General features: G+C 36.0%; 1 protein-coding gene across 1 annotated transcript in view; it reads right to left on the bottom strand.

Moving 5' to 3' along the window:
* Window positions 1-18727, bottom strand: part of Rab39 (RAS oncogene family member Rab39) — a 141004-nt gene extending 122277 nt beyond the window's left edge. Inside the window, exon 1 of the mRNA XM_089239585.1 lies at window positions 18143-18727. Coding sequence (XP_089095711.1) covers window positions 18143-18360 — 218 coding nt within the window. The 5' untranslated portion in view covers window positions 18361-18727. The remainder of the gene's footprint in view (window positions 1-18142) is intronic.
* Between the last annotated feature and the right edge of the window lie 233 nt (window positions 18728-18960).

The following is an 18960-nucleotide window of genomic DNA, read 5'->3' as shown; positions in this document are numbered from 1 at the left end:
CTTGGAAACCTAACCCTCAAGGGACAAGATCTTACCATCTGTGACAAAGTAAAATACCTTGTATGCCACTTGGATTCTAAGCTCTCTTGGAAATTCCATATTCAAGAAAGAGCTAAACTGGCCACTAATATACTTATGCTATGCAAAAGAATTATTGGTAAAACATGGGGTTTAAATCCTAAAATCACCCAGTGGATTTACACTGCTATTGCATGCCCAATGCTGAGCTACGGATGTGTGGTATGGCATCAGGCATTAGCAAAGACCTCTTACGAGACTGCCTTACAAAAAGTACGAAGATTAGCATGCATTCTTATTATGAGAGCTTTACCCAGCTCCCCCTCTATCACCCTTGAAACTGCTCTCAGGCTGCCACCTCTAAGATGGTATCTACAAGAAGCTTTTAAGACCATGTATACAGGCTGAAAAGTAATGGTACTTAGTGCAACTGACTTTATATGAGATACAAACCCTCTTTTAAAAACCGTTTTGACAGCTGTCTGCTAAAGTAGAAATTCCTTCTCTACTAATGCCAAAAGACTCTTGTTACAAAACAAAACATTTTACAAAAAAATCACACTATCCACATGCTTGGAAGAAATGAAATTAACATAATTGATAACATCTCAATGGGAGTTATCAAATGTTGCACTGATGGCTCCAGGATAGCCGAAACTGGGGCTGGAGCAATGTTCTGCATCTCTGGAGTGGATCACGACTACCATAAATTACATTTTTATCTTGGTACAACGACTACAGTTTTCCAAGCTGAAGTACTTGCAATAGCCACACTGGATGAAAGCCTGATTTCTAAAGGGTATCATGGCAAACAAATTATCTTCTCGGATAGCCAAGCAGCATTAAAGGCTCTTGATAACTTCAAGTTCCAATTGTGCATCAAATACTGCACTGATATGTTGAATAAATTGTCAATATTTGACAACAACATCAATCTTTACTGGGTTCTTGGACATGAAAATTTAAAGGGAAACGAATTAGCAGACCAAATAGCTGAAGAGGCAGCGAACCTAAAGCTATCTGGACCTGAACCTTTCGATCATGTCTCCATGTCAACAATAAAAGGAGATGTCAAACAATCTATAGAAAATAAACATTTTCGGCAATGGAACTCAAGGCAGGACTGTAGACAAGCCAAGCTGGCCTTGGGAACCCCCAACCGAATATTGCCAATAAACTTATTTCACTGAATAGAAAACAGATTCAACAGGTTATACAAATCATCACTGGTCATGCTAACCTAGCGAAATACCTACATATAACTGTGGCTATGTAGATTCACCTATTTGTCCTGTGTGTGGAGAGGAAGACGAAACTCCACTTCACTATGTGGGATAATGCCCCCGCCTTCTCAATCTCAAGAAGGAACTACTTTGGTGATCATCAGGTGACACTAAGTGATGTAGTAAATGCAACCAGCGTTCGAACTTGGTAAATTTTCTCAATTATACCAAACACCTGAACTCAAGGGAAGTATCAATTTTCTGCTCTGATTCGTACTCTCATGAGTTATTTTCAATAACCTCATGTTGAGTTTTGGCCATATCCTTAGGAGATCTCCTCTGCTCCTTTTTCCTTTAAAAGGATACCACAGATAGGAGCAACCTCCTCAATCATTTTAATAGGGGCCCCATATCGGTTTGCAGTTATACCATAATCCCACTCAAGGGGCTCAACAATATAAGACACCATACCTCACATCCCCTACGCTGGTTGCAAAACCTTTGGGAATTCACAGACTATTTCTTCACAAACGTGTGACCCAGAATTCATGTTACACTACTTGGTGCTAGAGTAATGAGCAATATTGCCTAAGCTTTTCTTGCATGAGAGACCAAAGATGATGGCTCTCAAACTCACCCGCAGCTTCCTTGCCATAGTCAATGTTCATCAGCGGCTCCCCAGAGCAGCCTAACAAAGAACCACTTCAAAGCAATGAACTGCCGCATATGAATATTGCAAGCTTACCGCAATACCCTCAGAAGCTGTGAAGCACACTTTGGAGAACCATTGGTATACAAAAAAACAAGCAGCCAAAACAGGCATTTGTCGGAAGATGAACAAGGAATCAAAACTTGCTGAGGTTTTTGGCCAAAAGAAAAGCCAAGTGGAAAAATTTTAATAAAGAGTGAAAAGATCTTTTACAAAGAAGAGAAGGAACTTAATTTTTCAGAAACCAGCTCCTCTAGAGACCTGAACCCCTGAAGAACCAGATGCACCATAAGTTCCCATCACTTATATGATTTTGAACCTTCCCAAAAGATGGATGCAACTAGAAAAGATAGTCTGGACTATCTGTAAAGACATACATCACTTTTCAGAAATGCAGGCAAGGAGCTGTATTGAGTTGAATTGCACATTGAACAGAGCATTTCAAAAGTAGGCCAATTTGTATTTACTTGCACTTATTTATAAACTCACACTTCCCCCGTCAAAATGGTTTTGATGTGCAAAAAAGTGAAAACTCATTACAAATCCGTCATAAAAAATGCCACTCTAGGCGGCTGCCTCATCACCTCATGCTTGGTGCTAGCCCTGAATAGGGGTGGCTCAAGCTTACCTGCCGCACAGGCATAGACGTACGCAGAATTTTCTTAAGGGGGGGGGGGTGTTCAATATTTTTTTTTTTCTTTTCAAGGGGGGCTTAAATTTTTTCCTGCAAAATAACACTATAATCTCGGCTTGGGGGGTTAGAACCCCAAACCCCCCCCCCTTTGCGTACGCCAATGCACACGGGTGTGAAGCTTCATAGGCAACCCTGGCAGGAGGCTGACAGGGCTTCGGTGAAAGGGACCTAGAGATAAACCTGATTTTTTTTTCCAGAAGAAAGCTGCACATCATTTTTTACCGTGCAAACTGTATGTGACCATACATCCTGCTTTTGAAATATAATTTTTCTTTTTTGTTTCGAAAAGGGCGAAAAATTTTTTTTGTTAGGAATTGTTTGGATAAGTTGTGAGGGAGGGGCATCACCCCCAATGGTAGGGCTGACAGGGCTTCAGCTTGGGGCCAGGACTAAATTCATATATTTTTTTTTTTCCACACTATAAATTAACTGTAGAAGGAGCCTCATGGAAAATCTGGCTTGGGTCCCACGAAAGATTCTAGCTCAGGTGCCCTGATGCAGGATGTAGGGACTATGGGGGAAATAGGAAAGAGGTGCAAAAAATAAGTCCTGCACGGGTACAGATTTTGTCGAGTCGCCCCGATAGCTTACATTCTTGTTTCTGGTATTATGGTCAGAGGTCCTGTCTATTTTCTCAGCATTTCCATTGTTGAGATACGAATCAAAAGAGGGACGTCGTGTGAATTTTTATTGTGCTAAATTTTGGGGTCTGTCACCTGGGCACAAGCTGCTCCTGAATCTTATATACTTGAATGCAAATTAGTTGTAATTATGTGATTCTAGTTCCTTGGATGCAGAAGGTTTTCACTAGTCCGATTGGTCCGAGATTGAACCTGTTCTGCTTGTGTATAAATAGTGATTGTGAAGAGAGCATGATCACATTGCATTTCATCCTCAGCTACTTACTACTTACTTACTAACTTATTCATGTTCAATATTAAGAGTTGTACTATTTAGTACACTGCTTAACCTCCAATAGTCATCACTGGCAACTCGTGGTCAAATATTCTGGAGGACGCAGATTTCAAAATATTTAAATAATGGCAGAAACTGTGATATTTATTTCTGAGGATGGGAAAAACATGTTTCATCTGGAAACGCCTAACTTTTTATCTCTTGCTCCTGACACAAGATAGAGTTGATGTCAACATTAGCTTTTCTTTTCTTGTGTATTTCTTATTATGTCTCTCTCTGGAGAAATGTGTGTGAGTATGTTGACAATGCTCAATGGGAGAACGTGTATTAATTTTCCCCTGCATTTCATTGATGCATTACTGAATCAACTTTCTTACAGAATTAAATGTTGAGTTTTAAAAACACAAGGTGTGTGTTTGAATTCATGGTAGTGACCATGAGCGTGGTCCATCGTTACATGAGCACCAGTGAACCTATAGATTGATAGTTGATTAGTGAATCAGCTAAACTCTGGATATTCAACTTCTGTACAAAAGACGTTACAAGAAACTGTAAGTAGAATTTCAAAAATTTCATATTTCAATTCACATGATGGCAAATTTAACTGCTAAGTCGACATAAGGGTAGCGTCAAGGCCCAAATCAGCAGACTTGATAAATTCTTGTCGGATAATGAAAGTGCCAGTGAGGCAGTAATTAAGTGCAGAAAAGAAACATTAAACGTGACAGTTCTAAATCTAGAGCTCTGCGAAATTGAAGAAAAATTAGAGGACATTGAAATCCGTTTAAGTTTGTTGAGTTTCTTTCCAAGTAAAATCGAAACGAATGCCTCTAAGCAAAACGTAAAACTACCAGAAATTCCCCTGCCACAATTTAGGGGTAAATATGAAGAGTGGACTCTGTTCAAAAATCAGTTCAATTCTCTGAATACTGAAAATAATAACCTTTCCAATACACAAAAACTGTATTATTTACAAGCTGCTTTAAAAAGTGAAGCTAGACAGGTTCAAAGCATTGAGGACACCTTCGATTTGTTATTCTCTGCACTAAAGAAATGGTTCAAAAACAAAAGTTTAATTGTTGATACGCATATCAATGCATTAATTTCAATCCCTAAAATCACCCAAGAGTCAGCTAAAGATTTAAGAGCCTTGCTAGTCAACATTCTAAAGCACCTGAGAGCATTAAACATTGCAAATCTTAAAACAGATGCTCTGAGTGAAGTAATATTATCCAATTTAATTCTCAGAAAATTGGACAGAGAAACAAGAAAACAATTCGAAATGACCCTAGAATCTACAGAAATTCCTAGTTGAGACAGTTTGATTTCATTTTTGGAATGCAAAGATGTCAATTTTTGGAAGGTGCAGGGCCATCATTTCAACTTTTTCCAGGAGAGGGGGGGGGGCAAAGCACATGTGCTCAATGTATGTGTGTATATATACCATTTTTAGTGTATTTTCAAAATCCAGGGGAGGGGGGGGGCAATGCCCCCTCCCCAAATGACGGGCATGGGAAGGTGTCATCGGAGCCTCGCAATTCAACTATAAATAAATCGAGGACATTTGCTGTAAAATCCTCTAACTACGGGAAATCATGTCCTGTATAGTGGTTATTGGTCGAGTGGTTATAGTGATGGACTCGCGATGCGAGGATCCGGGTTCCAACCCCACAGCGGTGGTCGGCTGAAGTTGGTTTTCTATGGTTCCCAATTTCAAGGCGCAAATGCGAGCCGATCTCCCCGTTAAAAAGTCTCGCCACAGAGAGCAACAGTCCTACAACGATAAATCATTCAATCATAACACTTCACTCATAGTTAAAAAAACTGGTGGCAGATGGCAGCACTACACATAACGAGCATTACAGAGAAACAAAAAACTTCACGTCAGGTTTCACTACATGCACATTCCCGCATGTACCAATTCGTTGGGGGTTCCGCGGGGGGGGGGGTGCATGTGTGGTGTAGCGGTGTAGCAGTAGTAGGTAGGGCTCGGGGATCCATGATGTTCTTAAGTCAGCCACCTCGTTGGGCAATTTGCCTGTTGTGGCATTGTATTTGTATCCAAAATAAAACACTCCATCTATAATTATTCTGAGTTTCATAAGTTAAGCATTAATGAGAGGCAAAATATAGTGAAAAAGAAACACCTTTGTTTCAATTGTCTAAATAACTCCCATACAGTAATTGAATGCATGTCCAAGGGCTGCAACATCTGTGGTTACAAACATCACACCCTCCTTCATAGAGTTAAAAGAAATGACTCGTTAGAAGACTAAACAAAAAAAGGAAGGAAAGTCGTCCCAGCAAGCACATCGACCCTCATAAACAGCACTCCTCGACAAGTGACAAATAACTACGTTCTTCTGGCTACTGCAGTGGTATACATGAGGGATTCACAAGGTTGTTTACAACCATGTAGAGCGCTGTTGGATAGTGCATTGCAGTCAAACTTTGTCACTACTGAATGTGCAAAGAGACTTGGGCTGAAAAGAAATAAAACTTTCGTCCCTGTGTCTGGGTTGAGCGGCTTACTAATAAACAAACCAGAAACTGCATGTGGTAATTTCATCTTCAGATGATAAGTTTAGACGCTCATTAGAGTTGCTAATAGTTCTGAAAGTGATAGGTTTCAGTCCTTCCAGATACATCAACAAATCTGAAGTTTACCCCCAGAGAATATATGGCTAGCAGCTCCTGACTTTAACGTTCTGAATAGAATCAACATTTTATTGGGTGCCAGAATATTCTTTGAGATTTTACATGAACATCAGATTACCACATCTGAAATATCGTTGCGAGAAACTGTTTTTGGTTGGATAGTTTACAGTGCTGTGCAAAACCAAACAGAAAGTAATGTGTGATATTGTCACTTATCGAATGAATTAGAATATTTAGATAACACCTTGAGTAAATTTTGGGACTTGGAATCCGTAAACATAAACAAGCTTATTGAAAGTACTGAGGCATTTCTTTGTGAAAAGCATTTTTGGGAAACTCATTCTAGAAATGAGGCAGGTAGATATGTAGTGCAACTACCTCTTAAATCAGATCAAACACAATTGGGAGATTCTTTACCCATGGCTAGTAGAAGATCGAACACAATATGTAAATGACTAGACAAGGATGGAGATATGAAGAAGCTTTACGTATCCTTCATGAAGGAGTATGAGGATTTGGGACACATGGAAGAACTCGCCTCTGTTGCAGTTGATCACAACACCTACTGTATGCCATTCACCGACCTGATAGTGCGAATACAAAACTTTGCATTGTCTTTGATGCATCCGCCGTCTCTTCTTCAGGGGTGTCTCTTAACCATTTGGTCATGAATGGTGGAACTATTCAACAGGATTTATTCTCAATTATGGAGAGATTTCATCAACATAGATATGCTTTCACTGCCGACATAGTAAAAATGTATCGGGTTGAATTTGGCCATTGTGATTTGCAGAGAATCGTGTGGGAAGTAAATCTGAAAGATCCTGTTAAGGTGTTCAGATTATTGACTGCCACCTACGGTGCAGCCTGCGCTCCGTATTTGGCTACGTGTGCTGAAACAGCTTGAGCTAGAAGAACAATCTTGGTTTCCTTATGCGTCCAAGACCACACTCTGACTTTTATGTAGATGACATCTTGGCTGGTGAACATGAGCTACATGATGCTCTAGAGTTTCAGAGTCAATTGATACAGATGCTCCAAACTTGTGGAATGACACTTCACAAGTGGTGTTCCGATTCGACACTGGTAAACACAGTCAACCATGATGAGAATGGATACAGTTTTGATGCCAAGGACAATGTCACTATGAAAACATTGAGCTTGGAATCCCTGAAGGGACTATTTCACGTTCAAGGTAAGCTCAAACCTATCTTCCGATTACACCAAAAGCACAGTTCTCTCAGATATAGCGAGATTGTTTGACCAGGGCCATCATTTCAACTTCCAGGGGGGCAAAGAACATGTACTCAATGTATGTATATATATACCATTTTTAGTGTATTTTCAAAAGCCGGGGGAATGGCTCCCCTGACCCCCCAAATGACGGGCCTGTGTTTGACCCTTTGGGTTTGCTAAGGCCTATCATAGTTAAGACCAAAATATTCATGCAGCGTTTGTGGTTGTTGAAATTGGACTGGAATAATATGCTTCCAAAAAAGGAAGCAACCGAATGGTGCAAGTTTATTACTGCCCTGCCTGTTGTTAATGATGTATGCATTGATCGTTATTGCTTATCTAATGAAGGTCGATCAATTGAAATACATGAATTCGACGATGCTTCTTCTGAGGCTTATGGCGCAGCAGTTTACAAGCAGGGGCGGGGTCTCTTTCTGAAAATATGTACAGCATTAAGCTTTTGTGTAGTAAGTCAAGAGTGGCTCCACTCACGGTGGCTACTATACCTCGTTTAGAATTGTGTGCTGCAGCGTTGCTGTCCAAGTTGATCAGTAAAGTCATAGAATCTCTAAGATTAGAACTTAACATTATTTTGTGGTCAGATTCAAAAATTGTTCTGGCATGGATCAATACCTCACCTCATTTGTTGAAAACTTTTGTAGCCCATAGAGTGGTAGTTATTCAGGAAATAACTAGTGGGTATAAGTGGTGCCATGTTAGATCCCAAGACAATCCAGCAGATCTGGTGTCACGTATCTTGTCTCCTGATAAATTAATTCACAATGAATTGTGTTGGAGCGGTCCTAATTATTTGAGATCAGAACTTAGTTTTGATTTTGATCCACCTACGTTCCACACTGATTTTTAAGAGGCGTTGTTTGAGAAAATAAATCGTAGCTTTTTCAATTTTCAATATATTCAAGTGAAATTTTCACTAAAATGTTCACAAAAACATACAAAATAGGAATAAAATTATTTATACACTTACATTTGAAATTTATATGCAAAAAAATCATGTTAACTTTGTTTTTATGGAATTTTTCATGAGAAAAAATAAAATTTTTCGAACGTATTTTTGGACCAGGTGGCACAGCAGTTACCAAAACAACTTTTATTGTAATTTCTCCTAAATATATGAAGTGAAAGACTGGACAAAAAAAAAAAGGGTTTTTTTTTAACGTTAATATATTCTGGCTCGCAACACAAAATTCATCGAAATAAGACTGGGTCGCTGCTATTTCAAATCATTCAACTAGATACTGAAATGAAAACCATCATGTCAGATTTCAATTATTATTTTTTGTTTATTGCTTTTACGATCCTTGTTGACCATGAAAAATTTCATGTACATATGTCAAAAACTTTTTGAGAAAAAATGTTTTCTAATGCCACGAATGACGTCTCTAATGCTAACCATTCAAGCAATATTGCTTATATATGAAAATAACTTTGCAAATTTTCAATCCATTCAAATGATATTTACACTAAATATGCTCACAAAAGAAATGCAGATTATGACCTACAACAAATTTAAACCTTATTGCAAAAAAATCATTTAAATTTAATTTGATTTTTTTGTAGTTAAGTTTTCAAACACTTTCTTTTGGATGCACAGCATGAATTTTCTTTTCTTTTTTTTTTAATTTAATCCTATTAACATATTAAATAAAATACTATAGAAGTATAAACATTATTTTGGCAGTTATTGACAGTTAATACATTTGAGTCACAAAACACAATTGTACTTACATGACTACATTAATTATATTTTTACATTTTGACCTGATATAAAGATTCATGCTTAACAAAAAAAAATTTAAAAAGTTATATTTTATCTTTCTTTTATATTTATTACAGTATTCGCTAAGTTTCATGAGTTCATGCAATAATTCAAAAGCATTTAATAAATTTTAAAATTCAAGGATTAAATAAATTCATGAAATAGTTAGAAATGTTAATGAAAGGTGTCACATCAGGGTTGATGGAAAAAAAGGTTTTTGGTTTAAATTCATACTTATATTAAATTCATTCATTGTTGAATAAAATAATTTTAAATTTAACATTCATGTTGAAAAGATTCTTAGAAAAGTGTTCAAATTCCAAATAATTAAAATTACTTTAATTAATCACTAATTGATCTATAAATATTTCTTATGATGCAATGAGGACATACTTTTGCAATTTTATAATATATTTTTGCTTAAATAATTATTTGTATTCGATAAATCTAGATATTGTTAAACATATAGATGTATTTTTAAGTTATTTTTAATATGCTTAATTATAAAGGTATTTTTTCAAAACTGATAATTAAAAAAAATTGCTTTGGTTATTAGAACATACATTTTATAAACATATATTTAATGTATATGATAAATACGAAATAGTTACACTTGTGTGAAAAAAATTCTACATTGTAATATTTTTGAAGTCTTTTAAGACTAAAAATATAGGCCTATTGGTTTTTCCAAGTAATAAAAAATTTCTGATGAATAGCTAGAATACAAGGCATAAAATCACAAAAAATAAAATATCAAATACAACCTGATTGTTGTAGCTGAGGCAGATGGAAGAGAGTAGAACAACCTAATGTATATAGTGCCTAGTGGTGATATATTAGATGTGATGTTTCTTATTGCAATGATGGTTATAACAATAATAATAGTGTCTGTGAAGAAATAAACTGTGGCACACTGGTCTGTCTTTTAGAGAGCAGCTGGTGTCTTATTTGATTATAAGACTATCATCCCAGCAGGTGATGATGAAGTCACTGCTGCTGCTTCATGGAGAAAACTAAAACAACAGCTTTAGAACCAAACTGCCCCCACCTACAAATGATGCTAATCTCATTTATGATCTTGCTGAAGGCAGAGAATGTGCTCCATAGAGTAACCTAATCCAGGGTTAGCAAATATGATTAAAACTTGAAGTGAAAAGTTTTTCTTATGATAACAATTTCCATTTTAGCTAAATATTTTACATCATTCTGGAATCCAAAGTAAAATGTCAGAAAAGACACTTCTTGAAATTTCTAGTGTTAAAAAAAGAAACTGGATTAGGCTATCATAGTATGAAACATACCAGAAACACATATGTACATTAAATTTTTCATGGTCAACAAGGATGGTAAAAGCAATAAACAAAAAATAATAATTGAAATCTGAGATGATGGTTTTCATTTCAGTATCTAGTTGAATGATTTGAAATAGCAGCAACCCAGTCTTATTTCGATGAATTTTGTGTTGCGAGCCAGAATATATTAACGGTAAAAAAAAACCCTTTTTTTTTTGCCCAGTCTTTCATTTCATATATTTAGGAGAAATTTAAAATAAAAGTTGTTTTGGTAACTGCTGTGCCTCCTAGTCCAAAAATATGTTCGAAAAATTTTATTTTTTCTCATGAAAAATTCCATAAAAACAAAGTTAACAATTTTTTTGTATATAAATTTCAAATGTTTAAGTGTATAAATAATTTTATTCATATTTTGTATGTTTTTGTGAACATTTTAATGAAAATTTCACTTGAATATATTGAAAATTGAAAAACCTACGATTTATTTTCTCAAACAATGCCTCTTAAAAATCGAGCCTCGGAAAAGTCATCATTTTTTGATAAATTTTAACATTTTTTTTTCCCAAAAAGTTTTAGACATATGCAAATAATATTTCACATGGTTAGTAAGGATGGTGAGAGCAACAAATAAAAAAAAAATTATCAAAATCTGTGGCCATGGCTGGGTGATTTGACATGGAATGACCCAGCAGACAATCAAAAACACCAGATAATTCTACCAGCCAAACACTGACTAACGAGAATGATTTTCGAATACTATCACCATAAAAACCTGTATGTAGGTTCTCAAACCTTACTGCATCTTGTTCGTCTAACTTTTTGGTGCAAGAAAAATAGCTCATGAGTGTGTATAGCATGCTTCCGTGCATAACCAATCACACTCTTGAGTTAAATAATGGCCAACTTGCCTAAAGAAAGACAGAACTTTTCCATTCAACGTTTGTGAAGTAGATTTTTGTGGCAAACAAAACAATCCACCTAGAATTTGTATCAGATTTGACAGTGGATGCATTTATTGCATGTCTGAATGAATGAACGCCAGGGGCTCTGCTACCGGACTAATCCTGTTGCTGAGATCTCTTCCAGCCCAGCTTTGTGGCCGAGTCTGGAACAAAGTGAGTGCACCTAACAGTCTGAGTGTGCAGCTAGTGTTATGCTTGATATTTCAGCACTGCCATCTATACTTGAAATTCTGAGTGAAGTGTAATGATTGAATATTTGTTGCGTTGTAGGCCCTGTTGCTCTCTGTGGCGAGACTTTTTAACAGGGAGATCGGCTCGCATTCGCGCCTTGAAGTTTGAAACCACAGAAAACCAACTTCAGCTGACCACCACTGGAAGGGTTCGAACCTGAAACCTCGCGATGTGAGTCCGTCACTATGATCACTCGACCACCACAACGACTTTATTGCATGTCTGAAGAGGTTTTTTGCTAGATGTGGGAAATACTCATCAATATTCAGCAACAATGGCACTAATTTCGTCAGTGCCAACACAGAGTTGAAACGTCTTCATCAGATGGTTGTGAAACCTGATGAATCTGTGGCAAACTTTTTCGCCTTCGAGGAAATCACATGGAATTTCCTACCTCCAAGAGCTTCAAATTTTGGAGGCTTGTGGGAAACTAGTGTCAAGTCCTTCAAACACCGTTTCAAAAGAACTGTTGGGTCTTCCAAACTCACGTTAGAAGAGTTTCAGACTGTTAAATGACCCAAATTGAAGGCATATTGAACTCCAGACCACTTATACCTATATTGCCGGACATCACTGACTGAGGTTCTAACGCCAACTCACTTTTTGATTGGACGATCGCTTAACACCGTTGTTGAGCCTGACCTGTGCCACCTTGGTGATAGCCAACCATCTTGATGGCAGCTCACAACATGATTTGTTCAGGCCATCTGGAAGCATTGGCAGGTGGACTACCTAAGTTCGCTCCAGCAACGAAATAAGTGGCACTTCTCAAAATCCAATGTGCAACCAGGTGTCATGGTGATTGTCAAGGAGAATAGCGTGCCACCATGTAACTGGTTACTTGGAAGAATCAAAGAAATCATTCTAGGTCCAGATCACAAGGTTCGCGTTGTGACTGTATGAACTAAAAATGGACTAATCAAACGATCCATAGCAAAAATTTGTTTGCTCCCGCTTCAAGAGAAATAAAGTGACCGGGGTCTCCATGTAATTTTTTTATCTAGTGTTTGTGTTAATCATATTTAATTGGATATATTTTAGTGCTTTCATTTGTGCATTTTAGCTGCATAATTTCATGAGGCTTTTGGGATCATGTGATATTTCCCTCTTTCTTGAGGGACATACAAGGTAACCAATATGGTGACTCATGAAAGACACAAATCTAAATTAAAGAAACAGAAATGAATCTCTATTTTTTTCTTTTTTAATAGGAAGCTATTTCAAACAATTTTTTAAGTTCAAGCTATTGATGTGCCTGTTTTTGCTTCAAAAAATGCTTGATTAAAGCTGCGAATTTCTTCAATGTAATTTATATGGGCCCATAATTAATTTCAAAACATCCTAAACTATAGATTGGTGCAATTGGATAATATAAGACAATGCGGAGACATTCTCATTTTCGTGCTTGAGAAGATATAAATAAAAAGCTGAAATCAATGTTATTGCATGGATATCCATCTCAAAAATGGATCTGGCTCATTATTTTATGTTTTTGTGGGTTTCGTATCTCTAAGCGAACTCAATATTTTGAAAATCAAAAATTCAATTCAAATTTTAAAATTATTGATATGGTGGGAAACCCCCACTAAATTTCTGTATTTCTACGTTAAAATCTGCAATTTTAACATTGATCTATGGGGATCATCCAGTGTTTGTCCCTTAGTGATGCTGATTATGACGTCTATTCGAAAAGCCTCATTGCATGTTTTTTAAGCTTTTCAGAATGGATATTAATTTGAATCGACTGTACAGATGTTTGTTGCATTTTAAATTGCAATGCATGTTTGATTACAGTAGTGATGTGTTTAGATGTATTTTTCAGTTCATTTCGATGCCTCAGATAGGATATACCTACACAAGATAGATATATTTATCTTGCAAAATGTATTAATGTATTATTACCATTATAGTTATATGTGTGAACTGTAGATGAGAGAAACATGCATATGTTATGCCATTTGTTCATTGCAGTTATATGCTCATGATTCTTCATAATTACTTTTGCAATACGTGTTGTGTACAAGTTTTCATTTCAAGAATTTTTTAATTTCTTTTGTATTGTGTTGAATTGATATTGGTTGTAATTAACATTACAACACCGAGTGGGATGGAAACGCCTAACTTTTTATCTCTTGCTCCTGACACAAGATGGAGTTGGTGTCAACACTTTGGGGTCATTCAAGTATTAAGTCAGCATCGAGGGGGGGAGGGGTTTTTGGATTTGCTGACTTTTGATGACAAGGGGGAGGGGGGGTTTGAAGGTTGATTACGTCATCAACCGCCCTTTCAGAAGATGACAAAATTTTGCTGACACGGGGGGGGGGGGATCAAAAATGGCTAAAAAATCTGCTTAGGTAATACTCGAATGGCCCCTTTCGCTTTTCTTTTCTTGTGTATTTCTTATTATGTCTCTCTGGAGAAATGTGTGTGAGTGTATGTTGACAACGCTCAATGTGAGAGCGTGTGTTAATTTTTCTCTGCGTTTCATTGACACATCACTGAATAACCTTTCTTCCAGAATTAAATGTCGAGTTTAAAAAACACGGGCATGTGTTTGAATTCATGGTAGTGGCCACCATCAATGTTAAATACTGTGCCAACCCTGCAGCAGAGTTGGGTTTTTACTAGTACAAACTTTTAACCAGGACATGGTATAAAAACTAAATATTTACCGGTAAATACCATAGTAAAAATGGTAAAAACCTGGTAAATACAATTAGCCATCATGTATTGATAATATATAGAGTAGAAATTTTAATTTATAAAAGATAAATATTTATTCAACCAATAGTTTATAATTATTAGTGTATTTTATAATAAGATGCATACAGTTAGATCTCTATAGTTGGCTACCAGAGAAGAGGATAAAATGTAAACAAATTAAATGTAATACTGATAACTTATTATAAATATTTCTGCTCTACTTCCATCCGCAGAACAAAAGATGAATAAAATCACTAGAATTATTGTTAGTCAGAAATTTTCAATTAGAAAGTTAAAATGCTTCCGAAGTTTTTTTTTCTGCTAACTTGCTTGTACAAAATCATCATAGCTTTATAGTTGGTTTTTTACAGGGAAGTTTTGATTGGTATAAAAACGCCGGTAAATACTATTAGACTTCATTTACCAATAAGGCAGGGCTTGACAACAAGAAAAAATGTAAGCACCAACCAAATATCTCAGGAGCCAAGCTCAATGTTTTTTGTAATCATTTTAGTAATCACACAGAAAAAATTTCAAGATCCAATATAAATTTTTTAGTTGCCATGACGATCTGCCACTTGCGATTTGTCAAGCCCTGTAATAAGGTATTAGTTTATTGCATTGAAAATAAATCATAAACCATGAGAAAAGTTCAGAAAACGTATGTTTTAATTGAAAAAGAATTAAGACAAAAATCATGTATTTTTCAGAAAAAAAATAAAGAATAAGTAGATAAACTACATTTAAATAATGGCAGAAACTTATCCCATCACAATCATAGTTTCTGCCTACGATTGACAAGATCCATCATCACAATGGGTTGTAATACTGTGACAAATATACTTTCTTGAAAGTTTTCTCCAGAAGAAAGCCAGATTTGTCCAAAAGAAAAGTAATTAGGTTTTTTTTACTATCATCGTGTGATCTTTGAGATAGAACATTTCTCAAAATAATAGAGGTGAAAATACATTGATTTAGGAAGGAAATGGAAATTTAGTAAATGGAAGGATTTTTTTTCTTTACTTAAGTACCGAGTTTTCAGAAACGGAAGTTCGACTCTATACACGAACATTAATACAATCTCGAAACAAACTTTTTAATGAGCAGACAGTTTTATGAACTAGTTCGCTGTTCCTAAACAACAATATGCGATTTCTTTGAACCTTTCTTTCTTTCCCACTGTTCGATTTTGTTAGAGTTTATGAAAATGAAACACTACCTTAAAAAGGTTCCATAACAATGCCTCATATCTACATTTTACAGGTTCAATCACTGAAATATTTTTAGATTAGTCTCATGGGAGCAGAAATATCGGGGGTGGGAGACCTAATATATGGAGGGCTCAGATGCCAATCAATGCAGGTCAATGAACATTAAAAATGTATACAAAAAAAATTTCAGGTACCATCTGCTGTTGCAATATAAAGATAACTTGCGATTTTTTTTAAACCCTTTATAAGTCTCTGGGATAAAAAATAATTTCCCACCATTGAAAATTTTTTCTTGTGAAGTTGTATGAAGTTGGGGATTTTGTTCATAGATGAATTTTATTGATATCAGATGTATTTCCCACCTATAATAAAAGTTTTTCATGAAAATGGGAAGTATATATTCCACTGGTATGCTCGTTACTGGTAAGAAGCTAGATATTGTTCCGTGCCATTCGCATTTAAATTTTCCTTATTAAAAAAGCAGTGACTTATTTGAAAGGCGGGTAACCAATTTTATTGTAATCAAATATATAATTTTGTATTAAAAATTTATCGATGCCAAAAATCTTACTTACAAAAGAGCATGAAAATGATGAGCTTTAATTATACATTCTTAATGTTTTCTGATAAGCAATGCATCATAACTTAATTTTTTTAATATTATTGAATGTGTAACCCTTATAAATAGCATTTTTTTTGTTCAAATGTTATAGGAAAGATGTTATAGGCAGTAATTCCTTTATCATTGCACGTAGATTCTAACTCTCTGAAAGGCATCAACCTTAGGCATAAGCTTGCAGGTAATAGGGAAATTAAGCTCAATAAAGAAAAGGTCAAATACAAAAAGCTACATTCAATAACTCGTAACGGTACAGATGCAGTATAATCCAGATTGCCATAAGTCACCAAGCAGGCATAATGGTGCCAGGTTAATGTAATTTTATTCGATTTTCCATTCCAGGTGGCGATAGTAACGCGGGCTATTTAAATGGCGTCTTTTGTGAAATAGTATTTGAAATAGCGTCATTTTGTTCTCTGAACGTGTCTTGTCTCACTAGGAATATGTTTCCGTCAGGTTGTATTTTTCAGATATAGTTCTTATTTTTTGTAACTTATGCCCTTCCATTTTCAGTGCCATAAAAAAATAGTTTATTATTTTAAAAACTCTGGATACCCAGCATGGGCCGAGCTATGGGGGGGCACCCCTCCCCAGCATCAAAGGTGAAGTTGACTGATCTAATATATATGAACTGAGATCATATCATGACCCCCTCCCCTCAGACTTCCAAGTCTATCTCTGCCTATGATACCCAGAGTGACTATCTTTCAAAGAGAGTCCAGGTTTTATTTTTTTATGAAGAATATCTATTTTTACGACTACAGAAGGACCTATCCAAGGGTAATGTCACTCTCCACTATCCATACGAAGGTTTTTAACAGCTGGCTGATGTGAAGATATAGACTAGTGGTCTAGTGCATTCACCCGGAAAGTGAAAGGATGTGGATTAGATTCCCTGCAGGGACAGTTGAATTTTCTCTTTTCTAAATATATTTTCACATCAGCCAGCTGTTTAAAACCTTCGTACTGAAGGACTAATGTATTTAAGAGGGAATTCCCAAGAGAGTCTGGATACCCAGAGAAACTTATGTTTGTATCAATTCATTTCGAGGAGTCCAGGTTTAATTTTTTTCATACCGAGAATATTTATTTGTACCATTATTTGTAATATTATTGTTGGTTTCCTCTTTTGTTCTTTTCTATGCTGGTTTTTTTTTGGCATCCGTAGTCAGTCACAGCCTTGGCGATTTTTCCTTGGGCTGTCAGACGTGTTTGGCACTGAAAAAACAGGTCACCAAGGGATCTGGATTATACTGCATCTGTTCCACAACGCAAAAATTAAAATCTGCCTTTTGCTTATAAAAAAGGTTAAATACCAAAATGTCATATTTTAACAATGAAAAGACATTTGCAATACGCGTCATTTTCAGAAAAAAGTGACTTACACTGATTGGCTTCTGAGTTCTCCATATGTGTGTGTATATTGACATTACCATTATCCCCCCCCCCGACCTTTAGGTCTATATCTGTGCTTGTTTAGTAATATTGAAGCTGTTCCTAGTATAAATGAGGTTTCATGAAACTAAAGTAAGGTAGCATAAAAAAAATCCTGAAACTAGAGACTGGACAACTTCAATTTCTTCTGTGGATTTCTGCAGCTAACCTGCTGCTGTTGCTTTCAAAATTTAAATTTGTAATTTTTTTTTCCCCTGAAAAAATAAGGAAACAGTAAAATATATATATATATATATATATATATATATATATATATATGTGCTGCAGGTTATCTTCCTTTTGCAGAAATTCATGAAAACGGTTCACAATCTGCGAGTGAATAAGAAAAAATTAACATTATACAAACCACATATTTATAATCAATTAATGTAGAACTTTGCTGTAATCATGTTTTATTTTCAAAACTAAATAATTGCCTCTCCTTTTCATTCAGTACCTGTAGCGTTCTTGTCCAGCAGTATCCCATAGCTGCAACTTAACACGAACTCCACTTCGTACTTCTATAAGACGAGCGTAAAAGTCTACACCAACTGTAGGCTCTGAAACTTCTGAAAACTTAGCTTCAGTAAATGCTCTAAGCAAAGAGCTTTTCCCAACAGTGCTATCTCCTATTAATATCAGACGGAACTGAAAATCATAAATCGATTCTACCATGCTGATATGAGGAGAACAAACTCGAATAGTTCTCGATTGAAATCACAAGAGCGAATGATATTCACATTTTGTCCTTTTAATATGATGTCCCTTCACCATCTCCAATTGTAATGTTACAATCGCAAGAAAACTTGAAATTATACACAAAGTTTGCCAATTTCATTACACTTGCCTACTTTGGGCTTGAACATGTGACAATTTAAGTTCTTCCTACCTATTGTCTTAAACAGTAGCTTTGAACACGTTGAATACTTGTTAGTTTTATTATTTAGAGATGTAAGCCGCCGAGACTAACATAATGAGTACGGATATTAAACGAACGTGTACTACAAAACCAGTGATGGTAACCTCTTCCAGCGAAATTTCCCTCAATAATTTCCCTTTCGACAAAATTTTTCCCACACATTCGGAAAAAATGTGCTGCCATCTAGAGGGGAAAATACGTAATCAAGTATTCACAATAGAAATGTATTGTACTGCATTAAGGTGACCATACGTCCCGTATTTCCCGGGACAGTCCCGGTATTTTCTCTTTTTTTGGCCGTCCCGACTTTTTGGCAAAAGTGTCCCGGTTTTTCCCGTATTTCACACGAAGCCTAC

This window comes from Pholcus phalangioides, unplaced genomic scaffold, assembly GCF_987345545.1.
Source record: "Pholcus phalangioides strain wild (caught in Gottingen) unplaced genomic scaffold, Ppha-v1.0 ptg000011l_1, whole genome shotgun sequence".
In the NCBI taxonomy this organism is placed as follows: Eukaryota; Metazoa; Arthropoda; class Arachnida; order Araneae; family Pholcidae; genus Pholcus; species Pholcus phalangioides.
Note: the sequence above shows the minus strand (reverse complement) of the source record. Positions and strands in the feature narration are given on the sequence as shown.